The following is a 25,836-nucleotide window of genomic DNA, read 5'->3' as shown; positions in this document are numbered from 1 at the left end:
AAACAGAATATAAATTTATGTACAAATGCATATGAAACATGAATATATTATCTTGAGTCCTTAGCAACATATTTAAACTCTCTTTTTGCCTTTTAATGCTGGTACATTTGGTAGCCATATTTGATGTGGTACATACATACATCATACTTACCTGCTATCCTGGACTGTCTGGGAGACTTCCAAATCTTAAAAGGCCAGAGGCCGCCATTGCTGCCCACTTCCTGAGTAAAGTGGGTGGCCCAGGAGGCATGATAACACAATTTGCACTGAATTTATGCAAACATGGCATCACGCCTCCCCTCTTCTCCCCGCATTGCCCATTTAGCTGTGCACTACCACCAACCTGGTTGCACCTACAGGATGGGGAAGCTGAAAACTCAGCAAGTAGGATATACATACATACTGAAAAAGTATTACTTGGATGTACTTTACCTACAGGAGATAACAATGTACTTGAAGGGACCTTCAACTATTGCCCTCTAAGGGCACAGCAACTGGGCTGGCTTATGTTATCTGGTAGCTGGGTCTCAAAGCAGCATGGACTCCACAAGACCTCTTATCGAAAGAGCTGTCCTTTGCATTTTTATTCATGCATATGGCGTAATAATAAACACCGCTAAGCATGCAATGTATGATACATCCCACCCTTTGCCATGTTCCTCAAGCCATTCCTGAACAATTCTTGCAGTGTGAAAGAGGCCACTGCGATCATGTAATATATATATATATTATGGCAAGAAGATTTTCCTGCGTAAGCGTTTGACGTGTCAACTTGACCACTAGATTTCCTGACTTGCCCTTGTGGATTATTTTATGTCGGCAAGACGGTGAGAACATTCCGTGAATGGATTTATCAACATTGGTCCTCTATTCGCCTGGCATATTCGACTGGAGTTTCTGATAAGCCGGTGGCGGTTCATTTCCTCAAGAATGGGCATCCAATACCTACCTTAAGGTGTATGATAATTGACTGGATTCCACCCCTGGAAAGAGGGTGAGATTGAGGAATAATCCTACTGAAATGTGAATCTAAATGGATACACAGCCTTGAGATGGTTGCCCCAAAAGGCTTAAATGAAACCAACCCATTATCTATGTTTATCTAGAATTTAAGATTAGGAGACTGGCTCCCATGGTGTTATGACTCGGCACTTTAAAAGCAAACAACTTTAATTATTATACACATTAGTACTGATTTAACATTAGAACTATAGATGTTTAGCCTGGGTTTATTAAATGTGATTTTTTTTGTATTGTAATATATGTTGGTGATGTGATATATGTGTATATCAATAGGCATTTATACCTAAGAATTTCAGGAATGTAGACCAGCGTAGCTAGTGATGGTATTGAGCACTAGAGGTGCAGTTTTGGCTCTAGGGGTGACTTATTAGTTTATGCCCAGCACTAGAGGTGCAGATTTAGCTCTAGTGGTAGAGCTTGCGGCTCACTGGTTGTGCATTCCAGCACACTGGTACGTGGTGCATACCCAGCACTAGCATTTCCGGGGAGAGGTCCGAGGCTGACACCTGTGTAGAGCTGCGCTCCGAATGTGAATTGGAATTGTTTGTGTAAGGTTTATTTATGATAGGATGGTTGAACCTGTAACTATGGGTTAGTGTTAGTAAGGATGTAGCACTGGTTTTGATTAGTGTGATGTCACCTCCGGTTGCGTCACACATGCGATTCTAATTAATCTATGGTATAAACAGCACCAAGGATGCACATATTTTTATATTGGCTTCGTGATGGTGGATATTTGTCTGGTCTGTCTTGACAAAGGCTCTCTGGGAGCCGAAACGTCGACGAGACTATATATGGATTAAATTTACTTTTTTGGAAACGCTTCTACTGAAAATTTGTCAAGTCTGGTGAGTGCTCTCCCATATACCTATAATATATATAATATATCACACACATTCAGCACTGTGAAAAAGTTTTAGGCGCCCAAGCAAGCACACATTTGGAGAACGAAGATAGGCAGATTTAGCCAGATCATCCCTAGAAAAGAGCTGGATTAACAGCAGCCTAACAACATATACTGAACAAAATAAATATTCAAAAGCAATTACTTCCACATTGTGACCGTACCCAGAAACAGATAATCAACAACACAGTGAGAAACCTATAAACCACCCAACAAGTAAAAATACAAATCCAACACAATGTGCTACCCCTCTTTTAGATCCATGTCCAGCAACACAAACACCTGTGGAAATACCATTAAAAAGAAAATTCTAAAAAACAGGTTGCAGGGGAGGAGAAAAGACTCATAAAGACAAGGGACAACACAGAGTAGAACTAGGAAAAGGGCCATTCAACCTTAGCAACACCATACTGTCAGACGACCAATTAAAACTCCTGGATAAAGGGCTTAGATTTGCCCCTGCTAACAGATTCAACAATTTCTATACATACCTAGACCTACACAGTTTTGCACGTAAATTAACCTTGAAGAAATGCTTTGCCTACACAACACTAGCACCAATTAAGAATGATATAAAATCAGGACCATACAAACACACACCTCTAAAACCACCATCTACCTTTTACCCCAGCTACATGCAAGGGCCACAGATCGAGACATTTTGTAAAAATGGTTGAAAAAGACATTGAGAGAGCTGGCGAACAGGAAAATAGAGAGAACAATCTTACAACAAAAGAAAAAAATACATTACAGGAACTACAGGACAATCACCAAATTATTGTGAAACCAGCGGACAAAGGGGGGAGGGGGGTAGTGATCGTTAACAAACAGGACTATCTAAAAGAGGCACACATCTTATTGGATGATGAAACAACATACAGACAATTAAAACAGGATCCAACAAGTACCTTCCAGAGCAAACTGAATACACACCTGCACAAAGGTTTAAATGTAGGCATACTTACAGATCAGGAGTTTAAATTTATACAGACACATCACCCAATCATCCCGGTATTTTATTACCTACCAAAAATTCATAAAAACCCCATCACACCACCAGGTAGGCCAATTATTTCAGGAATAGGTTCACAGACTTCAAACTTATCAGAATACCTAGACTCAATCTTACAACCATATGTACAAAAACAAGACATACATTAGAGACACCACATCTGTCCTGAATTGCTTGAAGGACATTAAATGGGATGATCAGCTATGGTTAGTCACAGCTGATATAACATCTTTGTACTCAGTTATAGATCACAAACAAGGGATCACAAGTATTAAATACCACCTTGAAAAAGATGTTGATAGGACAGAAGTACAGCGCAACTTCACAGTGGAATGCATCGAATTCATCCTTAAGCATAACTATGTGTGGTTTGAGGATACTTTTTATTTACAAACCACCGGAACCATGAGGGTACAAGATTCACCTCTAGTTACGCACTTATACATGAGTTGGTGGGAGGATCACCACATATGATGTAACCAAGACCTCGGGGCGAATCTCATACTTTGGAAAAGGTACATAGATGATATTTTGTTTATTTGGCATTGGGAAGAGTCACAATTACAAATTTTCTTAGAACAAATCAACAATAAACGACAACCATCTCACATTCACTGCCAATTACAGTAGAACACAAGTGGAGTTTTTAGACCTTAACATCCAAATAAAGGAAGACAAGATACAGACTAAAACCTTTCGTACAACAGTGGATGTAAATGGTTTCATTCTGTCTAGCAGCTGGTATCACCCTAGCTGGCTCAAGTCAATAACGAAGAGATAGTTTATTAGATTGAAGAGTAACTGCTCCAAAAAAGAGGATTATGAGACACAGGGCAGAGAATTGACCTAATAATTTTTAGAGAAGAGATACGACAAAACCATGGTTGAGCAAGCTGTTAAAGACATAGAAACAATAGATAGGAATGACCTCCTCAAATACAAAGAGAAAGAGAACATGGAGAAAGACACTAAAATCCTTTTTGTTACAAACTATTTCAGACAATATAAAGACATGTTACACATCCTCAAGAGACACTGGCCCATATTGTTAGAAGATGAGATACTAGCTGACATCTACCAACCCAATGTGGTATTTACAGAGGCTCCTGGCCTCAGAAACAAATTGGTACATAAATCACATCCCCTCAAAACAGAAAATACAGACAACTATTGACCAAAATGGACCAAACAATGGTTTCTTCTATTGCGGCACATGTTCAGGATGCTCCAATGGTAGAAAACAAAGTGCTAAACCAACCAACACTTTCAGTAACTACAAAACCAAGATAAACAAAGTAGAACTCAAATGGATGTACAAACTTAAAACATTCACACCATGGGGACTCAATGAAGACAATGAGGTCAAGTCGATCAAATACAAACAATTATGAATATGGGAACATAAACCAAAATGTTATATAAACACCAGATAGCCAGCCCATTAGTTACAACACGGTAACAACCACAACACAGGGTCAATACTGAGATACACAAACCGAGTGATCAACTACAGTTAGAGTAAACAGTATATTTGTTATTATCATTACATCAAACTGTAATAGTTACCTACATTCTAGGTTCATTAGAATTGATGATGCCATATCTAGCTATGTTACTAACACGTATTAGGATACCCCCACCATATCCACCAGACACTAATTCCACTACAGAGCCTCCATATTTTATGGATTAAATGCTTACAAATGCCATCTGTAACAATCACTTTATTATGCACAGCAAGTTCAGCAGCGGTACACACTGAGACAATCCATATATAGAGGAGACAGATCGATATAGGGTTAAGTAATCACCATACAGTACATGATAAATATACCTTGCTTGCGATTAGGACAGACAAATGTATACCTTGCATGCAATCACAGATATATATCTTGCATACAAATAGGTTAGACAGATGCTCATCTTGTATGCAATTACAGATGTACATTTTGCATACAATTAAGAAGCATGATAAATATACCTTACATACAAATTAGGATAGACAGAAGTATACCTTGCATACAATAGATATACAAGCGTTCATACAGTTAAGCATTAAAGTATAGGTCACCTACTTTCAAGAACAGCGATATACGGCACATTATAAAAGTAAGAATGAAACAGACTCATATTGTCTAGAAGTTTATCATTTATTAAACTGCAACATACAAGCAACACTATGATAAATTTAGATCACTTTGAACAGCCCACCCAATGAGATCAACTGACGAGAGTGATAGTAATCCCCCATCAATTGGTTGCGGGATCTGTCAACCTATCGAAGACCCAACTTCATTTGCTGAAATGCAGCCCCAAACGTGCAAGAAACCTCCACCATGCTTCACTGTTGCCTGCAGACACTAATTATTGTACCACTGTCCTGCCCTTCAGCGAACAAACAGTCTTGTTACAGCAAAATATTTCAAATGACATCATTCCAGAGCACCTGCTGCCATTTTTCTGCACCCCAGTGCCTATGTTTTCACGCATAGTTGAGTCGCTTGGCCTGGTTTCCACATCGAAGATACTGATGTGTCCTCATACATCTAGCCTTCTTGCGCATTAAACAACCCTTCTAATTGCGCCATGCCGTGGCGTGACTCGGTAGCGTCTTTTTACCTTCAAATGCGTCTTATTCAAACAATGATGTGAATAGAATGCACAAGCAACTTCTGCTGATTAACATGATGTGCAGCATGCCTATGTTCCCTGTGCGGCTGTGGGTGTATCTGCATGCGAAACGCTAAGTTACAGTGTTACAGCCGCTGACACTGTAACGTAACAGTTCACATGCAGATACACCCGCGCACACTCAGAAAACATAGGCATGCTGCATATAATTTTAATTAGCAGAAGCAGCTTGTGCATCCTACTGTATTCACATCACTGTGTGAATAAGACGCATTTGAAAGTAAAAAGATGCACAGAAGATGCTCGGCTCTACCGAGGTACACGGAGCTCACGCGTTGTGTGGTGCAACTTGTAGTGATGGAGGATAGATGTAATTGGACACATCTGTATGGCTTTTTGGCCACAATTCTTCCACGAAGACCACTTCTGGCCAGAATTCTCCGAACAGTAGAGGGGTGTACCTAGTTTCTACTGGTTTCTGCCCGTTCTGAGATGATAACACTGCTGGACATCTTCCGATTTTGAAGGGAAGCAGATGCACTAAGTTTCCTTGGCCGTCCACTGCCTATACAGTCCTCAACGTTGCCGGTTTCTTTGTGCTTCTTCAAAGGAGCTTGAACAGCACATCTTGAAACCCCAGTCTGCTTTGAAGTCTTTGCTTGGGAGAGACATTGCTGATGCAGTATAACTGCCTTGTATCTTGTTGCTGTGCTCAGTGTTACCATGGTGTATGACTTGTGACAAGAAATGGTCTTCCTCAACCTCATCTTTGTTGAAGAGTTTGGCTGTTCCTCACACAGTTTTAAAGCCTCCTTCCAAGCCCGACGACATGTTGGTACAAGGGAGACACTTGTACCATGCCCCGTGCATGTCCACCCATCCCTTGCTTCTGCCGCTGGCCTGCTGCTGTAAATGCCGGGCATATGCAGAAAGAGCAGAGAAGCCAGGGTCAGAATCCCGGCGCAGCGCATGTGACATCATGGGATGATTAAGCTGGGAGACAGAGGGGAGATGAGTGAACGGCTGGAGATGGAGAGACAGATGAGGCTGGAGACACGCTGGCTAGGATGAGGCTGGTACAATGCAGGCGAGGATAAGGCTGAGAGACACAGGGGATGAGCCAATGGACGACGTGCATATATGTACTAGGAGGGGATAGGGGGTCCTAATTAAAGTGTGTGCTGGGCCCCAGGATTTCTGTTGCTGGCCCTGCCTCCTACACAGCTGTTTCTGTTTCAGTTAACGACTGACTATTTCAACCTACATATGAAAATGATGATCATTATCACCTGTTTGGTATGATTGGTTATTGTTATGAATCCTAAAAGGAATATCTTCAGCAGGTGGTAATAGTTCTGAGGATTATTATAGCGATGGGATCAACCAAAGGATAATGCAGTTGTAACCCAAGGCCGTACATGCTAGACAAAGGTGGACATCTGGCAGGCACGTAGCAGCCTTGAGGGTTGGAGATGCTTGTCAAAGATGGTGACCTGATTATCACGGAGCAGCCTTGAGGGCTGGAGATACTTTGCAAAAGTGGCAACCTGATGGTCACAGAGCAGCCTGAATGGCCGGAGATGTTCAGAGATGCAGAGCAGCGGATATAACCTTGGTGTACAGTAAAGTCCCTTCAGACGCTGCACTGTGGTTAATGCCGCCGAGATGGTACGGCAATTGTGATTACTGAAGACGCAGAACAGCGGAGATTGCCATGATGTTCAGGCTTAGTCCACTCAGATGCTGCACTGCAGTTAATGCCACCAGGAAGTGATGCGGCAACGGGGAGATGACGTGTACACTGCAGAGGTAGTTGCGGTGTAAGATTGGAGACCTTCAGATGCAGCAGTGTGCACTGTGCCGCCGGAATATGACACGGCACTTGGAAAGCTGGAGGCACTCTGCAGCAGCAATGTTATGCTGGAACCTCAGATGCTGGAGTGCGGTTAATGCCACCAGGATGTGATGCAGCAACTGAGAAATGATGTGTACATCCACTGTGAAGGTAGTTGCGGTGTTAGGCTGGAGACCCTCGGATGCAGCAGTGCACACTGTACCGCCGGAATATGACACTTCACTTGGAAGGCTGGAGACACTCTGCAGCAGAGATAGCCACAATGTTATGCTGGAACCTCAGACGCTGCAGTGCGGTTAATGCCGCTAGGATGTTATACAGTACAACAGAAGACACAACAGACTCAGGACTGGAGATGCTGACTATCACAGTGAGAGATACCTACTCTATGGAAACAAGTGTAAGACGCCATCACCGAGCAACGCACCAGCAGGACAGAAAAAAGTGGGAAGAACCAATCTAGTCCCGGCAGGGACTATGTACAGACGGATGGGAGGGCTTCATGAGTTGACAGCGTGGCGTCTCCATCTCCCGGCAACAGGCTTAAGAGAATCACTAGGAGCACCGTTGTCCAACAAGACACGGCGGCTTGTGACAGTTATTCATACACCCGACTATAAATCTACAAAATCTCTGAGTTTGTGCAAGTGTACCTAGAAGAATCGATGCTGTTTTGAAATCAAAGGGTGATCATACCGATTTGATTTAGGTTTCTCTTCTGTTCATTCACTTTTTATTTTGTTAATTGCTAAAAATAAACTATTAACACTTCTATTTTTAAAAGCATTCTTACTTTGTAGCATTTTTTCACACCTACTGTATACAAAGGGTCCTGTCCTGTGCACTGAGGGCCTGATTCAGAGATATACGCCAATGCAACTGTGTCTCCATATGCAACACAGTTGCAAAAATATGCTAATGTTAGCAAAGATCACCCGAGCATAAAGACGCTCACTACTGGCTTCTCACCTGCGTATAACTATGCATACCTACTTAAACATCAGTACCATTGAAGTACATAAGTGGCCATTTTACCCTTGCAGAAGGTCTGACCACATGCAGGCCAGGAAGCTCTTCTGCCCCACAGAGCTGCGTATGCCATTGTAGTGGCTAATTTATGCACACCCACGTAACAGCGTTCAAACGGCCAGGCAAGACTGCGTTTTCGCAAACCACGCAGTCTCCACCCCCAAACGGTCACTTCCTGTCAATCAATCTGCAATGGGCCTCCGTGAACGCACTGCTGCCTTCGCGCACTGCGATGCATACGCAATGGCAAATAATTGCTCGATCTGCATGCAATTTGCAGTTGCGTTTATCTGTGAATCTGGCCCTAAGCTCTAAAGTTGCAGCAAGCTGCTGTCAACCAATAGCATAAATGTAGTAAGCATAGAGTATCTGGCTTGATTTTTCACTATAACTAATATATATATATATATATATCTATATATATATATATAGATATATATATATATATATAAATCAGATACCCAGGCAGTATCCTAACAAAAAATAGGTTCTGGCAGAGGTGCCCACATCATGTGCCAAACAATAGAGTTTTGCAGTGTATACATACAGCTCTCCGACAGGTGTTCCGAGTGGAGAGCTGGCAGTAGTGACGTCCACGATTTCCAAGTACATTTGGTATTTTGTGTCCTTGGCAGACAACTAAATCCTGCTCTCTTCCTGCTTTCATCCTTTACCAAACAATTCATAAGAAATGCTTACCTAATAGGTGGGTACTTGCAGTTTTTACAGTAATCTCAAGATTTTTATTAGTTGGTTTGTATGTAACTTTTAAATTGAGCAGTCTGGAGTTAAAACTTCAATCTAACGATGTTCCCACCCTAAAGGGCTATATTGATTATTTGCTGGATTTATTGTAGCAATTTAAAACCTAACACTGTAGTTTCCAGATTGATTATATTAGAGGTCACATGGATATGGCTTATATCCCTCTTGCAAACTTGAAAGAGTGGTGTAACTACTGTGGGTGAAAGGGGTGCGGCTGCTATGGTGCCCGAGCTGCCTCTGTGGCCCACCGCTCCCCCTGCACCCAGACACACACACACACACACAAGGTGGGCCAGTCCAATCAGAGCCACCAAGGGGGGCCCAGGTGGCAGCAGTGTTTATTTGGTCAATCAGCAGTGGCGGCTCCCAATTGGCTTTCGGTCCGCAAGCTCCGATTGGCTCGCAACCGGCACCAGATTCAAATTGTAGCTGTGCTGTCCATCCATGTCTGCCGCTGCCTGCAGGTGCACCAGCTGTAATTAGCTGGTGGCCTGGGACCAAATCCACAACTGCTCGCTGCTGACGGCACAAAGGGGGAGGCAAGAGACTGCTGGAGGCACACGGGTAGGTGAGTTGCTGGGGGGGGGGCCTTAATGTGTAAGAGGCATTACTGTGTGGCATAATGTGTAAGGGGTACTACTATTGTGTGGAATAATGTGTTATATGGTGCACTACTACTATGTGGTATAATCTGTAAAGGGCATTACTGTGTGATATAATGGGCCGAATGTAATAGGGTGTTAGTTCAATAGAACTCACGTTTTTCAGAGTTACTAAAAATCTCCATTCTCAAACTCGCATCCAGATGTTTTCACATTGAAAACAATTAACTCGCCCAATGTAATAGGGTGTCTGTTTTAGACTCGCAAAAAAAAAAAAAAAAGATAACCAAAAGTCCCCAAATAATAGACCTGCTTCAGGCTAGAGAGTATGTCCTGAGCAGGTCAGATTAACACAGAAACATGCACATATCCATGAGATACATGCATGTTTCTGTGTGTACTTATGTAAAAGGTTTTAAATTAAAAAAAAGACGTGCACCCCCTCCCCAAAAGCCTTACCAGCCCCGGGCTTTATAAAGCCTGTCCTGGTTCTAAAAATACAGGGGCCAAAATGCGTAGGGGGCCCCTGTATATTAAGAACCAGCACAGGGCTTTGTTGAGCTGGTCCTGGTTCTGGAAAATCAGGGGACAAAATGAGTAGGGGTCCCCTGAAAATTCCAAAACCAGCACCGAACTCTTCTTGCGGGGGGATAATGCCACAGCCAGGGAAAAGCTTTCACCAACATCAATTCACCATTGAAGTCTAAGCTGGGTCCCGCTACATAGTAACCACAAGGTTAATTGAGATTAATCTTGTGGTTACAGCATTGATACAATGTCGCAACATTGTATCAATGATGTAACCACAAGATTAAACTCAATTAACCTTGTGGTTACGATGTAGCGGGACCCAGCATAGACTTCAATGGTGAATTCTCACCATTGATGTCTATGGGGAACACAGGCTGACCGCATTCAGCCAGAGAGCTGCTCCGACAGAGATGCCCGCTGATTGGCTGGCGGCGCCTTCAATGACGGGGCACACGTGTGCCCCGGTCATTTACGCGGAACAAAGGTATGTGTACACACACATACCTTTGCTGTGTCCAGCATGGTACGTTTTTTTTCCCGGTTTGTTATTTTAACCCTTTGGATGCCTACAGGGAATGAAGAGGACATGAACTACGCATAGGAGAGGGGAGTATGGATTTTTATTTCAGGCACCCCTATGGATTACTTTGGATACTAGGTGAGTATGTGTGAGTGAAGGGGAAATGTTTTATTAAAATTTTACTTTCACGGTGTGGGTTTTTTTTTTTAATGTATTTCTTTAGTTGTGGAACTACAAGTGCCAGCGTGCCCGTAATGCCCTGCATGCTGATATTTGTGGTTCTCCAAATACCAGCATGCGGTAGAGGATTGCTGGTACGTGTGGTTCTACACAGAGAATATTTAACCCTTTAATTTACACAAAACACTAACACTATCAACCCAGCATCCACCGACCTAGGGTGCTACGGACAGCCCTGGGCTATCAGTCTAGGTCTGGGGTGCCCCGGAGAGGGGGACCCCTTTATTGGGGGGGGTCCCCAACTCCCCATGGATCCCCGGCCTGGGCTGACTAGCGGTCAGGGGTAATGCTTTGGCCGGGGAAACCGGTGTAAGGTTTTCCCTGGCTGTGGCATTATCCCCCCTCTAGAAAGAGCTCGGTGCTGGTTTAGGAATTTTTCAGGGGACCCCTACTCATTTTGTCCCCTGATTTTCCAAAACCAGCACTGGCTCTGCAAAGCCCTGTACTGGTTCTTAATATACAGGGGCCCCTACGCATTTTGGCACCTGTGTTTTTAGAACCAGGACAGGCTTTATAAAGCCCGGGGCTGGTAAGGCTTTTGGGGAGGGGGTGCACGTCATTTGAATTTTAAAATACAGACAGAAGCCACCACGGATCTCACTGATCTGTGATGGCTTCTCTAAAACTCGCACCTTTTAAAGTGCGAGAAAGAGCGAGTTTGTACTGTTACTAAAACTGACTACCTATTACATTTGGCCCAATGTGTAGGGGGCACTGTGTGGCATACTGGGGTAGAACTGTTAGATATTGCTATGTGGACCACAAAGTTTACGCCCCTTGCATGCAAACACAGGGCTGACCAATATATGATCACTTTAAAATGTACTAACTCTGGATTTGATATGAACTTGCATGAGTCAAAGTTTGACACTTGCTCAGACTGAGGGGTTTATGTATCAGGAGGAGAAAAGCATGGAGAAGTGGAGAAGTTGCCTAGCAACCAATCAGCTCCTACCTATTACTTTATAGACTGTACTTAATAAATGCTACTTCAAAGCTGATTGGTTGTTATGGGCAACTTCTCCACTGGACCACTTCTCCATGCTTTTCACTGCTTGATACATACACCCCTGAGTTTAAAAGGATACTTTTGTAAGGAATCAGTATGAATGACCGCCGGACATCAGCCCGGCGGTTCAAATCCTGACGCCGGCAGCCGGATGGGTGAAAATCCCGACAGCGCAGGTAAGTATACTGTCCCTACCCCATTCCCTCCTTAACCATCCCTTAAGGGTGCCTAACCCTAACCTCCCCCAGTTAGTGCCTAAACCCAACCCCCCCTCCCAGCATCCTAAACCTAACCCTCCTGGGGCGGGTGCCTAACCCTAACCTCTCCTCCTAGTACCTAAACCTAACCCCCCCTTCCCCTAGCCTAACCTTCCCAGAGGGGGTGCCTAACCCTAAGTCCCTCCGGGGGTCCCTAAACCTAACCTCCCCATCCCCAGTGACTATAGGTCCAGCGTCCTCTCGGCGTTCCGGCATTGGGATTAACATAGGCGTCGGTATTTAGACGCCAATGTTAACTTCCTTGCCGGGATTAAGACCGCCGGTCTCATAACTACATCCCCTTTTGTACAGTATCTTTCACGTGGGGTTTTGGCAGACTGCTAATATCCACTTGAGCCAGCCCTAGAACCTGTGTGATTTAAGAATGTCCCAATTTTTAGGGATTGTGTGACAGTGTGTGGCCCTGACAAGGTTCAAACCTAGGTAAAAACTTAATCCCTAAACCATGCCAAATTTGGTAGCACTAGGTCCAAAACTCTGGTCTTGCATAAAGGTTAAAACAGACAAGCAGACACGCTTTCTTACTTCTTATATAGATATGCACACTAAAACAGTAGCTACAGTACAATATGAAAAGAGGTAGGAGGTGCTTTGTGTCATGTGTGTTATAAAGTGGTTCAGGGTAAAGCACACTTATGTGCTTACAAACCTACACCTGCTTGGTGATCACTGAGGTGGGCGGGGCTTGCTGATGTAATATTCATTGTCATGTGGTAATTGCCAGAATTCCAAACTGCTTCATAATCGGGGAGTCTTTAGGCATGTTTGGGAAAGTATACAGCTAGGATTATATCCCATAAACATTTCTTGATTTCAAATCATTAAAATTGTTCAATTAAACATGAGGGATTGGCCTTCCATGTCCTGTGGGACATGGCAGGCCAATCAGGGAAAGGGACAAGGCTGAGCGATGGGGGAGAACCATTGGACCTCTTACCATCCAATCATACTTACCTGCTACATAGACATTATCTGCACTACACACACTATGCAAAAGACCAGGAAGTTGTCCTTGTCACGACTATGGAGCTCATTCAGACCCGATCGCTTTGGGGTGTAAGGACGCCCACTTTGTCCTAGAGAGCGATGAAAGTGAATGTATGCAGGACTGTAAAACCTCCAACCTGTCACTTGCTGCACATGTCATCTCCAGGAAGTGTGTATTTAATCGGGAACATAGAGGGCCATCGGAGCTGCTCGCAGTGCTTGTGATAGACCCTACCCTCCCGCAAGCAGTTCAGGCTAAAAAACAACCAAGTGACGTGTTCAATGACGCTACTTTTCTAATTATGCGCACCCATTAAACTCCGTTCTGGCAGCCAGGCATGCCTGCGTTCGCACACCAACACCCCCGTTTCACAAGCATCTTCCCGTTACCACCCACAAACGGCGCTGTCACTCAAAGTAGCAGCCAGCCTGTGTGCAACGAGCTCTCGATTCCCGATCGCTAAGTCTGGCTTGCACATGCGCATTGTGAACCATACGCATGCACCGATGTGCGACTATCGGCAACAGCGAGCGGTCGCTGCTTAGCCATCGGGTCTGAATGAGCTCCTATATTTGTAACCCCTTTAAGGGGCACCAATTGCCAACACTGATGTAGAAGTTAAACGCGTCATGAGTCTCCCACAAGGGGTACTGGGCATTTCAAAACAGCCGTACTAATTAACTTTAGACCGTCGATAAAGTAATGCTGAGGACAAAGAGCTCAAATGGCAAAGCAGTTAGTGCTTTTTCTATTTGATGCAGCAACATTGACCTACCGTACACAGACTCCAATCTGAATTGGTTATCTAGGATCAGGCTCTAAGGAATCTAAAATGACTTATGTCAGCCTCCCAGTGCCAGTGTGATACAAGCAGGGGTTAAAGGGGCAGGAGTGGAACTGAGGGCCTTATTCAGACCGGTTAGCAAGGTTGTATTCGCACATAGCCTGCCGATGTTTTTAATCTGCGCATGCGTACAAAACGCAGTGCACATGTGCGAACTAGTCCATGCGATTGGGAAGTTTTCCAAGCCTGTACACAGACGCACCACAAGCATGAGTGACAGGATGTGCCGTTTGTGGGTGGAGACAGGGGGTGGTCAATGGTAATGGGGCTGTGGTGATGCGAACGCAGGCGTGTCTGTACGTTGGAACGCTATTTCAGGGACATGCATAATTAAGACACATCAGCGTACAAGTCACATGGCTGAATTACACACAGCAGCACTCGCAGTGCTTGCGGTAGGGTATGGTCAGCCACAAGTGGTGCATATGGGACAGATGTTACCGATTGTTCAATATACTTACTGGAGATGACGTATGTTACTAAGGGAAAGTGGGTGTCTTGTGTCAAGCTGGCGGGCATCTAAATACATACCGCGATCGCACGGCAAGACATAGTGGGCATGCTAATGTCTTGCTAGCGATCGTGGGATTTGCATACTTTGGCTGCTGACGAACGCAGCCTAGCGAACGGGTCTGAATCAAGCCCTGAGTTTCATCACCTCTAATTGTAGGTGGAACTAGTTCCAACTCCACCAAGTCCCTGCACAGAAGTCCCACAGACAGGGAGCCACTTACTGTCTGCCTAATGGAGGCTCAATTTCTTCAGAGGTCCCTAATTTCAGAGAAACCAGCATATAGCCATGGCCATGGTTATGGGCCTACCCACCGCGCCCAGGTAATCTCTCAGGCTAGGTCCCTAACATACTGGGGCTGAAATCCTGTCCTCTGGATTTCAACCCCAGTATGTTAGGGACCTACCCTGAGAGGTTACCTGGGCACGGTGGGTAGGCCCATAACCATGGCCATGATTATGCCAAAACCTCTATTTATTTATTGCAAAATGTATTATTATATATAATTAGTAATTTTGGAGTTGTGCATCTGTAATTCTTCTTTTTGTGTTTGAAACCAGCATATAGGTAAGGAAAGAATCAAGCGAAGGCAATACATAGGGGTTGCAAAAAACATTAGGCATCCAAGTGACAGACTAGTTTGTGGGGACCCCACAAAAAACAAACAAACAAAAAAAAAAACACAACTCAGGATGCACGGTAGAAAAATAACACTGATGATATTGAACTTTTTTTTTTTCTTTTTAAGTGATCTAACATTGTAGTCTCAGCTGATGGCAGGAATGCTAAAAAAAAGCATCTAAAATGTATTTCACACAAAAGCTTCTGGGGCCTAGGCGGCCCCCAGCCATACACTTTACAGTTTCGTATACACAATAGTGTGTGTGTAAAGAACAGCTTGCACACTTGTTTTAGCCAGGCAGACTAGCGTGGCAGGTGGGGGGGGGGGGGAGGTTAGGGGAGTAGATGGCGGGGGAGAGTTCCACTTTAAGCCCTGGGTACAAGATCGAGAAACTGCTGCCCCCATCAGAACAGCCTATATCTGCCTTCTTCCACACGAAAGATACTATATTGGATAGATAGTAACAGCAGATATGTTTTAACACTTATTATTCCAGTCTTATAATTTACCTCAGTAGTATACAATATTTAATATAGCAATGTGCAATGTGGTTTTCTTTTTAGTTACTGTCAAATCACCTACCTTGTTTATAGCGGCTTCTTTATTTTGTTTTCCAGGAGAGAAATGCAGAAGCTTTATTAACCTCACACCCCCTGCAGACAGAGGTAATTATTGTATGAACTTTAGCTATAATAAGCAGTGAAAGGAAACACGTTTTCCTTGGTTTTTGTGTTTTCCTGTTTGTTTTTTTTGAGTTCGTCAAAAATGTGAAGCTTAGGGCTAGAAAAACAAATAATAATAAAAAAAATCATACGTCGATCATTTCGTGTCGACCTTTTGAATATGTCGAAAATCTGTACCTTCTTACATGTCGATCATCAGTGCGTCGACATTTTATCCCTGTCGACCTTTTGACTGTCTATCATCTGGTGTCTATCTAGAGTAACACCGTCTACCTTTTAATCCACAGCCCCGGGAGGCGTGGTGGGGGGGGCAAAGTGTGTTGCATGGGGGGAGTGGTTCAGCAAAGTGGATGGTGTGATTGTGTTATCATGGCCTTGCCTCCACTACCTAATGCCATGATTACCAGCATTGTGAAGCAGGGGACAGGGCCACGAAGACACGATTCAGCGCTAATCATGTCATCAACTGCCCAAACTACCCACTTCACTTAGGAAGTGAGCGGCCATAGGCGGATTCTAGTAGACTTGCCCACTGTTTCGAGCATCCAGGAGCAACACCTATGCAGCCGAGAAGGCACTCTGACAGCATCAGTATTGCTACCTGTAAACCAAACAGTTTTATCCTTGATAAATTATACATATGTCGCTAGTCACCCAAACCAACTCCTGTTCCAAAACAAAAAAAGTTGAGGTGTCACTAGTTACATATCTGCTTATGGGCGATCAGCAAAAAATAGAAGCCATGTCTTCACTGAGGTCATACTTCCTAGGACCTATGTGAGGCACGATTTAGCCTCCAGTGTGTGACCATCAGTGCTCCATAACTGGCTATACAGGAAGGGGGGGTTAAACTTGGGAGACTATTTGACAATATGAGCCAGGCTCTGCCCTAATGAGGATATTGACATCAAATGATCAAATTAGGGTTGTGCCAGCACTAACATGAAGCAGTTAGGATTTACTTTTAATGGAATCATGAAATTTATGTACATAGGCTGTTGGAAGCCAGGTCGGGACGCCAGCCTGAAAGGAGTCTCACCCTGGCTGAGCAGCGTACAAAATCCCGGGTGCGACACGGGTTTGCAGTGTGAATGGAGTATCAGAACTGTGTTTCAAAACACAATGGAACATGGAGCAGAATAGAAGTAGTTAATAAAAGTGCCGGTTAGCTGCGTGTTTTGCCGAAGCACTGATCAACCAGCCCTGTGCAGTGCTTTTGTGTGTACAGTGTAAAGAAAGTGTTTAGAAAAATATGGCGTGATGTTCCCTGCCCAAAAAAAACCATAACCAGCCCAAACTCCTTATTGGCACTGGAAAAAACCCTAACCCTCCCCCTAGAGCCTAACCCCGCACCCTAATCCCCCCCCCAACCCTACTCCCACACCCCACTACTTAGCTACGCTATCCCGGCAGTCGGGATGTCTGTGTCGGGATATCAGTGCCGGCATCGCGGCCGCCTGGGATACAGACTGTATCCCATTAGTATAAACCTTTGGAACATCCATACAGCAAAGCCACATATCATTTAGAAAATTTTCAAACCTCTCCAGTTTCAGAAGAAGTGCAGTTGTGTCTGTATATTTCCAGTTGTACACAGTTGCATATAGAAATCTATAGATATTGGGTTACAAAGTGAATCTCAGGTCAATATTACTGGCCTGCCCATGAGTTTAAGATTTGTCTGCAGCATATACTGTACAGTACCTTTGATGTGTGTCAGAATTTAAATATGCAGATTCCTCGGTTGGAATAATACCTTCATTGTCTGTATCAATCAAATTATTCAACTCTCATTGAAAGGCTGTATATAGAGGCTATATACCTCTAGATTGTCAAGTTGATAATAGATTTCTACTTTATACAGTAGTCACTGATGTTCTGGATAACAATGCCCTCACCTTTGTAGTCAGTGCATATCACATTTCTGTGGTGATTCGGGTTTTTCAGGGCCATCTACTCCTCTTTGGATAAATTAGAGTATTATTGGTGATACTTTTACTCAAGTCACAGACTGTATAGTCCATGGTCTTAATGAACCCCATAATTGATTATGGGATATTGGATCAAACTTGGACTTTTTCTTAAAGCTACACTACTGTGTATCCTGAATGGACACTTTTTCCCGGAGCTTTATCTGTCGATGTAACCAGCTTACTGTAAATCCACCTTCCAATCAAACTCCCTGAATTTGTTGGTCAGTACAAATGAGATCCCTTTGTTCAGCACTGTACAGTCAGGGATATGTTGGATAGATTGAGCACTAGAGTCTCTTCTGTTTGTCCTGCTTTTTTCCCCACCTTGGCACTGTCCACCTCTCCTCATTTAGGTTGTGTCCCACACTGAGCATGGGTAATGACTCCTAAAGGGGGCTTTTGTGTTTTTGCGGAGCTGTCAAGTAAAGAATTGCTCTCCCCTGGAAATGACTACGCTTCATTTCAGGATTCTGTGTCAGCAAATAAACCGGATTTTCTGTGCCAAGATGGAGGGATACTTTCTCATTATAACCAAGTTTGCTCGCATTGAGGTTTTATTTGCAAAGTGATTGACAGACAGGGATCGTTTAAGGGCGGCAGCGCTAGGGGCCGGCAACTCAAACGGAGGCGTGTTGTGACAGTTTTGGGGGCATGTCTTTGCCTGCAGTTGTGATCTCATAGGCAGTAAAAATGTCTCCAGCATCTCAGTTCCCATGCTCATTCCGCACGGATATAGGGTTACTCAGAAGGCAGATTATCAACTGATCTGTGTCGGATGCTGCGCCTTTATTATACGCAGTCACTTTTATTTCCAAGCTGCTGGTGGGTGTCAATACAAACCCCAGCATCTGCAACATTTGCATATTTTTGCACAGCCATTGTGTACAAAATCGCAGCAGTGGTGACATTAGCGTCCATCTCTGAATCAGGCCCTAAGAGCAGGATTTCCCAACCTCAGATACAAGGAGAATGGGGGAAAGGGAAACCACTGCACTAGCAAATAATAATTCAAAAATAACCCCAAGAAAAAGAAAAATGGATATTCTATTGTTGAATCAAAAGAGATTTTTATAATTTTTTTTTATATAGGTGGGGGTGCTGCCACTAACAATATGGAAAACCATATATACCAAATTCTAAATACAGAAAAATGAAGAAATTGTTCAATGTGGTGCACAAAAGTGAAGATAATAGTTTAGTAAAACATAACTTTTTTTAATACTGTTTAGTTACAAAAAAAACAAAAACCTTGTTCAGTGAAAGGTTAAAACCATAAGAAAAAGTACAAAGTTGTAAAAATAAATTAAAAAATATTTTAGTGACACACCATACGCTGCTAGCTTGTAATAGTTTATTATCTACTGCTATGATTATTTGTATCCCTCATAAATGATTCACGTGTAAGGGATTAAATTGACAGAAAAATGCATCTGAAGGTATGTTAGTCAATTACACTATCACAAGCTGGTATTTATTTTTAGTGCATGTGTCATTATATAACTGTATCCCTTTTGTCAGGTTGAGTTAGATCCTAAATCAAATTAAAAATGCAATGTCATACAAGGGATTCTAAAAATTGCTTTTGTGATCTCTAAAGATTGGGCTTTCTGGAATATAACCACAAACACACACTCACAGGGTTTGACAAAAGGAAATAAGTTACTTCTGACCAAATTGACTGCAGCTGCAAAAAAGACCATCCTCTCACAATGGATTGAACCTAACCCACCTACTCTTACATTATTACATCCTAGAATAATATTTCTGTTTACAATGGACTGGACAGAGACGTCCACCAATAATGAAAACCTTACTGAAAAGTTTTTTGGTACATGGTTACCTTATATTCAAACATTATCCCCATCACTTAAGGATTCTTTACGGAGATGTTTCCAACTAACATCATGGTTTAATTTGGAAGTACTTTATAACGGTCCTCCCTTTTGATTTTGATCCCGATTATGATTTTTACTCACACTATAACTGTAAGCCGGCCCGTTAATGTTAATGGTAATTGTGACTGTAACTAAATATGTAACAGTGTACGTAACTGTTTCCTGTGTGCACAACTGCAATTTATATCTGGATTTATATACTGCAAATATTATAATAATTTTGTTGGATGATTCTCGGCAATGTGTTTATTATGCTGAGGATTATTTAAGATATATTTGTATTACAATATGTCGCTTTCCTAACAATAAAATGTTTTTTTTTAAAAAAATGCAATGTCACTGATCCAACTGTTCATATTAGTATAAGATTACTGTTGAAGTATCACCATTAAATACCCATGGAACATATATTATAGTAGGAGTATTTTACTGTCCTCCAAAATCCTTCGTGGCATATAAACTGATAAAGAAATTTATTGATTGATATAATCAATCATTATTAATACAAGTTTCTAAGTAGTAAATTATCTCCAATGTTATCGTGAATTGAAAGTTAATAGTATATGTTAATTATGTGGTGATGCTCATCATCACCTTCAAATTCACATTGGTTCACGGCACTAATGTACCATCAATAGATTCAATGAAACAGGATACAGGGAATACATTTTAACAACGTTGTTATTCTATAAATAGGATTCGTTGTGTCAACCTTTGATAATTGAGGGATACTTTCTCGTTATTACCAAGTTCGCTCGCAGTAAGGTTTTATTTGCAAAGTGATTGACAGACAGGGACTGTTTAAGGGCAGCAGCGTTGGGGGGTGGCAACTGAAATGGAGGCATGTTGTGACAGTTTTGGGGGCATGTCTTTGCCTGCAATTGTGATCTCATAGGCAGTAAAAATGTCTCCAGCATCTCAGTTCCCATGCCCATTCCGCACAGATATAGGGTTACTCAGAAGGCTGATTATCAACTGATCTGCGTCAGATGCTGGGTCTTTATTATACGGAGTCACTTTGATTTGCTAAACTGCATGCTTTGCAAAGCCATTGTGTACAAAATCGCAGCAGTGGTGGCATTAGCGTCCATCTCTGAAACAGGCCCTAAGAGCAGCGTTTCCCAACTTCAGTCCTGAAGGCATACTAAGGGGTATACTGTATTTACAAAAGTTCGGGGGTTTAGAAGTGGAGTTGTTGCCCATAGCAACCAGATTCTTCCATTTACCTAGCACTTCTAGAAGGTAATAACTAGAATCTGATTGGTTGCTATGGGCGACAACTCCACTTTTAAAAACCCGGACCTTAGTAAATATACCCCCTAACAGTCCAAGTTTTAGGGATATTCACACTTGAGCACAGGTGACAATTAGTCCCTCAGTTATTTTGATTGAGCAAGCATTGATATCTTTAAAACCTAGACAGTAATACCCTTTTACACCGACATGAAACTCCCGGGTTTGCACGCGAATGCGCATCAACCCGGGATTTTCGTCAGTGTAAACGGATCCACCCGGGTCCAGTGACCCAGGGATTCAACTCGGGTAGCTTGCAGGGTTGGCCACGGGTCATTCCTCTATCACCCTGCAGTGTAAACCGTGCGATAAGGGTCACGATGACCCGGGTCGTGCTGCATGCTACCTAATTGGCCAGCTTCAGTGGTGCTTGGAGATGACTTCATCTCCAAGGGTCCACTGCAATGCCGGAAGAGCCGGGTCGCTGCAGACCCGGCTCCGGTGTGAACAGTGCCGACTAGGGCATACCCCGGGTTGACGCCGCAGTGTATAGAGTGTCAGATCCGGGTTGGAAACGTGTTTCAAATCCTGGGCCAGACCTGGGACTTTGGAGTAAGACATACTTGCCTACTTTTTTTGTCTCCTCCCCAGGGAGAAGCCCGGGGAGGAGAAGCAGTTGGGTTGTGAAAAGGGCGGGGCCTGGCGGTTCACGTCATTAAGCCCCACCACCTTCGCAGTAAATTGTCAAAAATGTAAATAGGGGGCAGGGCTAAGTGACACAATTCTTTAAGAATCGCGTCATTAAGACCCACCCCCTACACGAGGACCCGTGATCGCCACGGAAATTCTCCCTATTCTGCCCACTTCACTAGGAAGTGGGCAGAATGTGGGATAAATGGCTACTCTACCGGGGGTGCAGGGGTTACCAAAAAAATCGTGAGCCTCTCGCGACTTCCGGGAGAGTAGGCATGTATGGTGTAAAAGGGGTATCAGTACCGAGGTTGGGAAACCCTGCATTAGAACAGTGGTTCTCAACTCCAGTTCTCAAATACCTCCAACAGGTCATGTTTTGTGGATGTCTAATCATGCACAGGTGAGTTGATCTGATTTGCTGGGTCAGTAATTATTTCACCTGCTTCCACAGAGAGAAATCCTTTAAAACATGACCTGTTGAGGATACTTAAAACATGAGGATTATCATTATGAGATAGAACAGCAATTCTTCAATTCTCAACTCCAGTCCTCAAGTACCAACAGCTGATGGGTTTCAAACAGAGATGCCCACCGGATGTAGCGCTAATCTGCTAATACTTTGTGCATTAAGATGCATCATTAGCCACACATCGGTTGCACCATCGAACATTACACCAGCCCTGTGGAGGCACAGAATGTCCATTTGAACATGGCCTCCAAATCAGTGCATGGCTAGCATCTGACTAGCCACCCTCCTGTCACCACCCAGAAACCACCATAGTAATTGCTTCTCTGAGTCATAATTAGTTCTGCGGCTTATGGCGGTAACCATCAGGATGCATGCGCAGTGCTACTCGGACACATGTGCAGACTGAAGAAGACGCCCGCTTGTGTCAGATATCAGCACTGAATCCACCCCTGGATCAGGCCCCATGTTTGTACTGTGAATACTCCATAGGGGTCTATATCAATTTTTGGGAATTGGTCCAGATGATCATCATTTCTTACAGCTTAATGCAGCAATAAGAAATTAAAGGATCTCCGACATTTGCTACATCCAGCGACAGGGGCTCCAAAAGGAACCCGGCAATGTGTTAGAAGTAAAGTGATCGCTAATACATTCACTTTATTTCCAGGTAAGGTACCCGGGCGTGCTACTCTGCATCTGTGGCCATCAGAGCATGCATATGAGAGCGGATTGTACCTATCCATTTGCCGGAAAATGTTGCTGAATGTAGCCCCATAGGCTACAATGGCATTAGCTACCGGGGACAAAATCCGGAATGCTTCTAAATGGATAAAAGAGAAACTGACAAATGTTCTGCAACAGCCTCATACAGAGCAGAAACTCTGGAAAGAGTACAGATATTTTAGGTGCGCAGGAGAGAAGTACAGAAGAAAGCAGCTGGTGAGTGAGATAGACAGCCTGCCCTGTTTACAGATTTCAGCAGACAGCTGGAAGATCTTGAGAAGAGAATTCTGAGTGAGATCTGCAGACACAAAGTGCAGATTTTACTTTCAGTCTTGTATCTGATCCTGCATCTGGAAAGAAAGAAGAACGAGCTGTTCACAAAGCATCGGGGAGCTGTGCAAGAGGACTAATTGAGTAGCTGTCTTGCAGGAACCAGAGGTCATGTGTGTAATGATCCAGCAACTGTATTACAGGAAAAAATATAGTTTTCTTGTGTGATACGGAGATTGAAGGAGGGGGGGATGAGAGAGAGTGAGAGTGAAAGAATATAAAAAGGTCCATGAAGTAGGAGATTTGGATGCGAGTTTTATCTTAGGTATGATACACAAAAGGATTTCCTGATGTAATAACAGGTATAAGGAGAAGCACTAGTGTGAAAGGACTTACAGTAGAGTTGTGTGCCGGTCTATTTTCGCTGATTTTGGTTCCAATTCGTCGGTCAGTTTTGCTTTTGCCAAACTGCTGTGACTGATTTTGGTTTTAGATTATTTTTTTTAAAAATTGACAAAACAAGCTACAAATTACATAAATTTGAGCTTTTTTCTGTTCCTAGAGTATTATTAACCTCACTAACATGTCCACTCATTTCCAGTCAATTTTGACCACCTCACAATATTGTTTTCATCCAGTTTAGGCCAAAAGGTTGCACCGAGCATGCTGGCTGAATAAGCTATTCGACAGCAATGGGCAGCACAAATACGTGGCAGTTCAACTTCAAACATGGCACACCTAGGAAACAGAGTGGCACTGCAGTGGCAGGCAGGATGACAGTTTAATAAACTATAAAAATGTTTGCCATCTACGCAGAAAGACAGTCAGCAATGAACCAATCAGCGCATAATGCAAATAAAAGATGTGCAAGATGGAATGGTCCTTATATACATTAAACAGGACAAGCACAATATAACAAGCTAATAAGGACAGCGACTAGTGGCTGAAGAGATTGGTTTGTTAGGGCCCCCACAAAACAAGCTACCAATGGGCATAAGGCAGCTAACAGTATTGTTAATCCTCTCTACAGTTAGAATAGGTCATTCTCATCTGATTCCTCACCTCACCTCCATCCTCCAATGTGTACATCATTCTCACACAATAATACTGTAATTCATCCCTGCTGGAATCCACCATTATAGGTGCCTCTATTTTTCTGATGGTAAAAGGTCTTCCTTGTGGAATTTCCAGTTAATTTTGATGAACATCATCTTTTTCCACATTTTGAGGAAGTAACCTATGCCAATCTCTGGTAAGGTTCCCGGCTGTGCTGAAAACTCTGAGTACACACTGGAGACTCGGCAGCTTAGGTAAAGCAAAGCCATTCTGTACAAGGGCCTCCAAATTGCCTTTTTTTCTTTCCAGTAGGGACTCTGGGCATGATGCTGAGTGCTCGCAGGCGGGTCGATGTTGGCCCAGTGCGCATGTGCACGACGGAGCCGCCTCAGTCGTGCGCATGCGCGAGACCCGGATAGCGACGGGCAAACAGTCGCTCCGAGTCTCGTACCAAAGGGGGCGTGCCGTCGATGTTGCATGACAGCACGCCCCCTTTGGTGGGCATGCTGGGGGCGTGGCTGCCCAGACGGAGGCGTTCCCATGGGATGTCAGTGGGAGTGCTTTCGGTCACCCACAGCTATACGAGCGGCCGGGAGGCCGCTCTAAAAATCAAGAAGGACGGCCCTGGTTCAGAGCAAGTGCTCTGTCAGAGCGTCCGGCTCTGAATCAGGGCCTCTGTGACATGCCTATTTGTACAGGGTCATGAAAATAATCCTCCACCATTCTTCATATGGAGTTGCGGTAGAGGTGTCACTATTTTTCGACAATTCTTTTAGACCCGACCAGATGTCACAATGTTGTGTTGACTCCTCTTCATCACCACTTGGTCTTTTGGGGAAGCTGTGTTTTTTCATAGCAGCTGCCGAAGAAACTGAAGATGTTGTGTACCACTTGTGCTGCCAACTTGCTCACCAGGAGCTCTTTGCATCTCTTAAGATCTGGGTCAGTTGGAATGAAAGCAAGATGTATGACTTAAACCTAGGATCAAGCATGGTTGCCAAAATCTAGTGATCAGATATAAAGATATTGGTAACCCTTGGATCCTGGCAAAGCGAACAAAGGACTTGATCTACAAATCCAACATACTTAGTGGACTTGTAGATCAAGTCCGCTAATTATAGTATTGTTTCATCTCCTCCTTCAATTTCACAAGCTGATTTTCCAAAAGCCTAATTAGGGGAATCACCTAACTCAAGCTAGCAGTATCTTAACTCTCGTCACAGGTGGCTACTTCAAAGGGTTTGAGCACCTTGCACAATACGGAATGTATTCTCCACTGCGCTGGACTAAGGAACACCCCCCCCTCCTCCCCCAATTTCATGGCTTGTTGTATAGCTGTTGATGGCTTTTTGCTGTTCATCCATCCGCTGAAGCATAAAAAGTGTGGAATTCCACCTTGTTACCACCTCTTGCTTCAGTTATTGGCAGGGCAAATTCAACTGTTCTTGCAGCTGCTGCAATCTCCTGCATGCTGTGG

General features: G+C 43.5%; 2 protein-coding genes across 3 annotated transcripts in view; one reads left to right on the top strand and one right to left on the bottom strand.

The window, feature by feature from the left end:
• The window catches only part of GSG1L2 (GSG1 like 2), a 132,051-nt gene that overhangs the window by 42,338 nt on the left and 63,877 nt on the right, over positions 1-25,836 (top strand). The window contains exon 2 of the mRNA XM_088482734.1: positions 15,982-16,029. Coding sequence (XP_088338860.1) covers positions 15,982-16,029 — 48 coding nt within the window. The remainder of the gene's footprint in view (positions 1-15,981; positions 16,030-25,836) is intronic.
• The window catches only part of GLP2R (glucagon like peptide 2 receptor), a 471,983-nt gene that overhangs the window by 436,167 nt on the left and 9,980 nt on the right, over positions 1-25,836 (bottom strand). The window lies entirely within an intron of this gene.

Source organism: Taudactylus pleione, unplaced genomic scaffold (assembly GCF_031769625.1).
Source record: "Taudactylus pleione unplaced genomic scaffold, aTauple2 ptg000290l, whole genome shotgun sequence".
Classification (NCBI taxonomy): Eukaryota; Metazoa; Chordata; class Amphibia; order Anura; family Myobatrachidae; genus Taudactylus; species Taudactylus pleione.
The sequence above is the reverse complement of the archived record's forward strand: the minus strand, read 5'-3'. Positions and strand labels throughout refer to the sequence as shown.